The sequence below is a fragment of the Bombus pyrosoma genome, linkage group LG17 (genome assembly GCF_014825855.1).
Source record: "Bombus pyrosoma isolate SC7728 linkage group LG17, ASM1482585v1, whole genome shotgun sequence".
Taxonomy (NCBI): domain Eukaryota; kingdom Metazoa; phylum Arthropoda; class Insecta; order Hymenoptera; family Apidae; genus Bombus; species Bombus pyrosoma.
In genome coordinates, this window is record NC_057786.1 from 5804390 (window position 1) to 5810191 (window position 5802).

General features: G+C 34.9%; 1 protein-coding gene across 1 annotated transcript; it reads left to right on the plus strand.

Annotated features, from left to right (window-relative positions):
* Positions 1–869: 869 nt before the first annotated feature.
* LOC122577106 (inner centromere protein-like) lies at positions 870–5172 on the plus strand. Its single transcript, XM_043748185.1, is given in 7 exon segments — positions 870–1002; positions 1122–1128; positions 1249–1300; positions 1550–1810; positions 2047–3000; positions 3073–3190; positions 3264–5172. Coding segments are annotated over 7 exon segments (1725 nt in total). The 3' UTR covers positions 3464–5172.
* The last annotated feature ends 630 nt before the right edge of the window (positions 5173–5802 follow it).

The following is a 5802-nucleotide window of genomic DNA, read 5'->3' on the forward strand; positions in this document are numbered from 1 at the left end:
CAGGTGCTTGGGGTTGGCTTGGCGAGCGGATTGGTTAAGGTTAAGGGTTAGACAAATTATACAAGGGGATAAGACTGCTACTGATTCGCCTAATTAGATAAACGCTCACATTTGATCGTCTAGTACAAAGGAACGGACATATCCAAACAATCAGGTTTTTTCAAATAGAAGTTTCATAAGGTTTTTTTGTCAAACACGTCTGCTTCGCGTCTAAGTAGGGTTTGCTTAGAATAACGTGCTTTTTGTACCTCACAACCCTACTAAGGCTTTTTTATAGTTGGTATAATACAACATTGTATAAATATCTGAGTACCCAATCGTGATTTTTACAACCGCGGACGCTAACAGAAAAGTACTTTACGTGAAGATACAATGATAGAAATTGATAATTGTTCGACTAATCAAATTACATCGGATGCGATTTAAATTCTAGAGAAAAATGGCGCGCCCGGGATAATAGATGGCGTTAAACGCAATGATTCAAATTGAACTGAAAAGTCGTTATGTATTTAGAGGACTTGTGTGTAGAGGATGGTTGATCGTGAGATTTATTACACAAGATTGCCCGTTGTAGAAATCGTCAAGTATATTTTAAAACGATTAAACAAACAAGTACAGATAATGTTCACAAAGACGCTCGTACTAACGGATTCGCTAAGACAGTGTATAGTCGCTCGCTGATAACTCGTTAGTAACTGATCGATACTCGGTAGATACTCGGTAGATACTCGTAGATACTGATCGATAACTGAACTCGTTACGATTGCGTCCGTTTAAACTGGTGTATGGAAAATTCAAATTCGTCTTTGTTCGACGGTTGCTCGTAGCGGCGACATTGTTTTTGCTCGGAGTTTATTTATTACTATATTATGTGTGTCCTAACGATATTGGTTCTCCGAGGCAAAAAACAACAACATGATTCGAGTTGTCCTCTAGCTCATGTGCCGCTACGTGCACTTTCAAGGAATCAAACTGGCACAGTCTCGCTTCTGACACCAAGAGGTGAACATCGTTTTCTTTAATTTGACGAATTTTTCGATTCAAGGACACTCTTTTCTGTGACTTTGCTTATTTTCTGTCATAAAAGTTTATATCTAAAATTTGTTACTTTTTATGCAAAGGTAAAAAGTAAGTAAGTATTAATACATATAATAACAAAATAATACAATGCTATATAATGATATTAATAAATACTTTGCTATTTACTTATTTTACTTTCATTAAAGTATATTGTATTTTTCATTACAGCACCTTTAATTACATCAAGTACAGTAAATTTAATAGCTTAATTGCTAATAGGGTATGTATGTGTAATTAAACTAGATTCTATTCTCAACGTTACTTCATTATTCTATCATTGTTTCATATAAATATTTTGTTTCGAAAAATAATTTACATATGCTTTCAAGTTAATAGAAGTAAACACTATGTGTTTGTATTCGATGCTATTCATGTCATAATTTCAACCATAATATTAAATCATAGTATATATTATTAAAAAGTATAGTTTAATGTATACATTAAATGCTTATAAAGAATTTATTTGTAGATTTTAAATATGGGCAGTAGATCGCAGATTGGAATCAGAGCACGAATTACGAAGAACTTATTAAATATATGTTGTTTATATGCGGCAAAATCTACCACTAACAATTTTGAAGCTTCTTTGGAGTCTTCAAGTACTACTGCTCAAATGCCACAGATTTCAACTTCATTTACCACGAAAATTTGGAAAAGCCAAGCAGAAAGAAAAACAATGGCACCTATTGGAAAATTACGTGCTCATTTAATTTCTGATGATGACAGTAATGTAAAATGTTTGTATCATATTACGATGAAATCGAATACTTTTAATCTTACAGCAAATCTTACGTTACTAATCAATATTAATAATACTTTATATATACTAACTAATAATGTTTGATATCGGTTAATTAACATGTTAAAATCTAGTTGATTAATGTATGTACATTGCGTATATAAATACTATTATAACGTCGTTAAATATATTCTAAATTTTTAGAGGAAACAAGGAAGCTCTAAAAAAAGGAAAGTGCTAAAAGTAATTTCGATGAAAAGGACATTCAAGTTGTTGCAAAACAGAGCAAAACAGGAAAGAGTGTTTCAAGCGGGACAATTCCTAAAAAAGTTCCAATTAGAAATAAAAGGCTAGAAATAAATAAAAATTCTGATATTATCGAAGGTACAGTAATTATACACGCAGAAAATGATATGGAAGAATATTCAATGCGCAAGAATGCACATGCGAAATTTACTCCTCTTATGAGTTCCACGAAGGACATGAATTTTAGTTATACGCAGCAGATGATGGACGGTATCGTAATTGTAGAACCTTTATCACCAATAAAATTAAACGAAACTGTAGTAGTTGATAAAAACTTGGCTAGTAATATAGGAAAAAATAATGAACCTAAATTTACATCACGGTCGTCGATAACTTTGCAGAAGAAGATTCAGCAGCTGAGAGAAGCGGTGAGATACAAAGAGTTTGATGAATTACTCAGAGTAGAGGGGTCGTCCGCTGATGTGGAAAAATCTAAAGTAAATATTAAAAAACAAGAAATTAAAGAACAACAAAAGCGGCAGAACAAATCTGTCAGATCGAACGAAGGTGGAACTCTTGTTGCTTCAACAAAACCATGTTCGAGAGAAAAGCGTAAAATTACAAAGTACCAACAAATAAAAACCACGCATAAATGAAATTGTTTATTTGAACCAGATGCCAAAGTATCCGTGAAGAACAGAGTTAAGGCGTTTGAAGAGGCAACGAGAACAAAATCTTCGGAAAAAGAGAGGGGAAAAGGAAATATCATTGCGAAGAAAACCATAGTTCGAAAATTAGCGCGAAGATCAGTGGAGAAAGCGAAAAGAATTTTATTAGCAAAACAGAATAAGAATGCCGATGAAAGGAGAAAAGAAGAAGAGCAACGACAAGCTACGGAAGAAGGAATGAAAACCAATCAGATGATTACGTCGCAGGTAACATTACAAACAATATCAAGGTATTGTTCTGTTATAAAAGTACAAGCTATTATTCATTCAATATTTTAGCCAAAATATGGCTCCAAACAGCAAGGTCCAATCACTTACGTTTTGGATAGTAAACCTGACGACGATGAATCAGATGATGAATCGAGGCCACAGCATACAATTCCACATTGGGCACAATGTAAGTATTGTTTTACTTAATGAGTTAATAAACATTAGAGTGCATAGAGTAGTCGAATTTTTATCCATTTTAGCGCACATACGTGAAAACCAACTAGCGATGCAGAGATACATTCCGAAGAAAGCAGTCCAGAAATTCTTTGGTAGCAGAAACTGCACACCAAATTTAAGTGAAACGTTTGAAAACATAGATTTAATTTCATTGCAATGCACGTCCAGTGCAATATGGGAAACACCACCGCGTTATTTCAAGATGGAAAACGAAGAAGTATAATTTGTTAAACTAGATATTATTGATTTTACATTATGCCTAAGAATAAGAATACTTGGCGTACCTTGTTATTAGCAATTAATAAATAATTGATATGTAATAAGTAACTGTTCTGCTGCGACTTTTGAATAAATAAAGTAAGAAAGTAAAGTTTAATAGATTTGACTTATTATCACTATTGTAAGTGTAATAATTCGCGAGATACCAAACTTTAATGTATCCAGCATTGTGTCCTAAATTTCTTCAAATGGACTTACTCTCCAATCATATTTTCTGGCTTTATCTTTTCTTTCATATTAAATATTTTGTTGCAATGAAGTATCATACGTTACATACAATAAGTAATCTTATAAAATAGATAAATAAATCATGTTGTAGAAATTAAATGCATTCCTTTTTTACCTGTTACAAGAAAATGATTTTTAGGATCAGTTGCTAATGTTAATGCAGAATCACGTATAGAATGAATAACTGCGAAAGCTTGTAGAAATCCAGCATCAGGGTGATGAGTCCACACTTGTCCCCCTCAGAGTATCGGGGCTTCGTAAAAGTTCATTCTTGTCCACGAGATCGATTTTGTTGTCGTCCAACAATTGACAAGTCGTTTTCCTGAGTTCGGCTGCTATTCGCCTAGCCTCGTCTATGTCTGAATCCACTTGAATATGTCTGGGCGTTTGCCTGGAAATTGGATTCACGTCCAAATTTTGATATTGTTTCTAATGTTACACCTGTGATGTAACACCTTTGATATTGTTTGTGATGTTACACCTGTGTGTAATAATCATCTGATGTTTAGTTTTCATTACTTCATCTGCAGCTTGTCGTTGAGTTCATGTGCCTGCCTGTTCAAATGCCGTTTTTTAAAATCTTGTATTTTAATATTTGCTTGAAACTTTTTCATTTCAAGGGATGACTCACCTTCGACTTTTAGCTGCTGCATCTTCGTGTTTTCACTCCGTGAAAAAATTCTCGTTCTCTTACTTACTTATCTTGTTGTCATTGAAGACTTTTTTCGCTATATCGCATCTTCTCCTATAGAAAGATCATTTTGTGAAGTGATCTTTCTTGAAATCAAATAAAGAAATAAAAAATAAAGAAGAAATAATGCTGCTGCTGCTGTTGCTCGGATACTGTCGTATTTTCTTCCTATTTAGGAGGTATCGTGGAAGACAAATGTCGGACTACGGGCGACGTAGCTAACCACTGCGTTATCGTCGTTCGGTATTAGTTAGTGTCGAAATGGCGGTATTTGTGCTGTCGAGTGCCGCCACAGTACCCCCTTACCAGTGATAACGTTTTCCTACTTTCGTGTTGTGCCTATGGTCGTACGATTCATTCGTTATTTCCGTGTGCGTTTGTGAGAGGATTCGACATCTGCGGATTTGTCGTTTCGCTGCGGGATAAAGTGTCGATCGCGTGTAGTCAAACCCGTGCAGATGTTGCGCGAGGTCTTCGATGCGGCGATGAATATCTGTAGCTACGGCACGTGTCGTCGTTCCGCGTTCATCGTAGCGGTAGAGGTCCAGTTTTTCACAGTCGTAGGTTCGCGGCTTGAAGTCTCGGTAGCGCTACCACGGTCACACACCTCCGTTTCGAAGTCGATCACATCACGTCGGGGTCACCAATTGAGGCGGATATATCGTATTAATAGTGATAGCTCCTGGCGGTAGATGTCGCTGCTGAGGTACTGTCGTATTTTCTTCCTGTTTAAGTATCCTGGAAGAAAAATATCGGAACAGTTATTAATTGTCAGTCAACAAGTTATACGATTAATTCTACAATAAATATTTATTAAAAAAAAAAAGAAAAAAAAAGATGAAAATACGTGTACTTTCAGTAAATTGCCTTTTTCCTGCTAGTGAATTCCAATATTTATCCAACGAGCAAAATTTATCTAATTGCGATAATGGTGAACGAGACGAAAATTAAAAAAAGAAAGATTGTTATAAGAAAACTTTGCTGGATGTGATTTTCCACTTTATGAGATCAACGGTTCATCGATCAATTCTTTATTATAACCATTTTTAAACTTCATGATTCATGGTATACTTAAACTTTAAAATTGAAAGCTATCCAAAAGGATTAAATAGAGAATTACTTCCTTTACAAATAATTTTGTACGAAGATCCGGGCTGTGCCAATACTTCCGTTTGGCACTGTATTAGCATGAGCGAACAGTCTAACTTCGAGTCGGCTTGACAAAAATCGAACGACCAGCACAAACAACTAGCGACCGCATATTTTCCATAGCTCGGAATATAGTTATGGACATTAGGACGAAATTGTTACCGGAGAAAATACGAAAGTTATGTAGTTCAATACAAGATTTCTACAGATTTTCT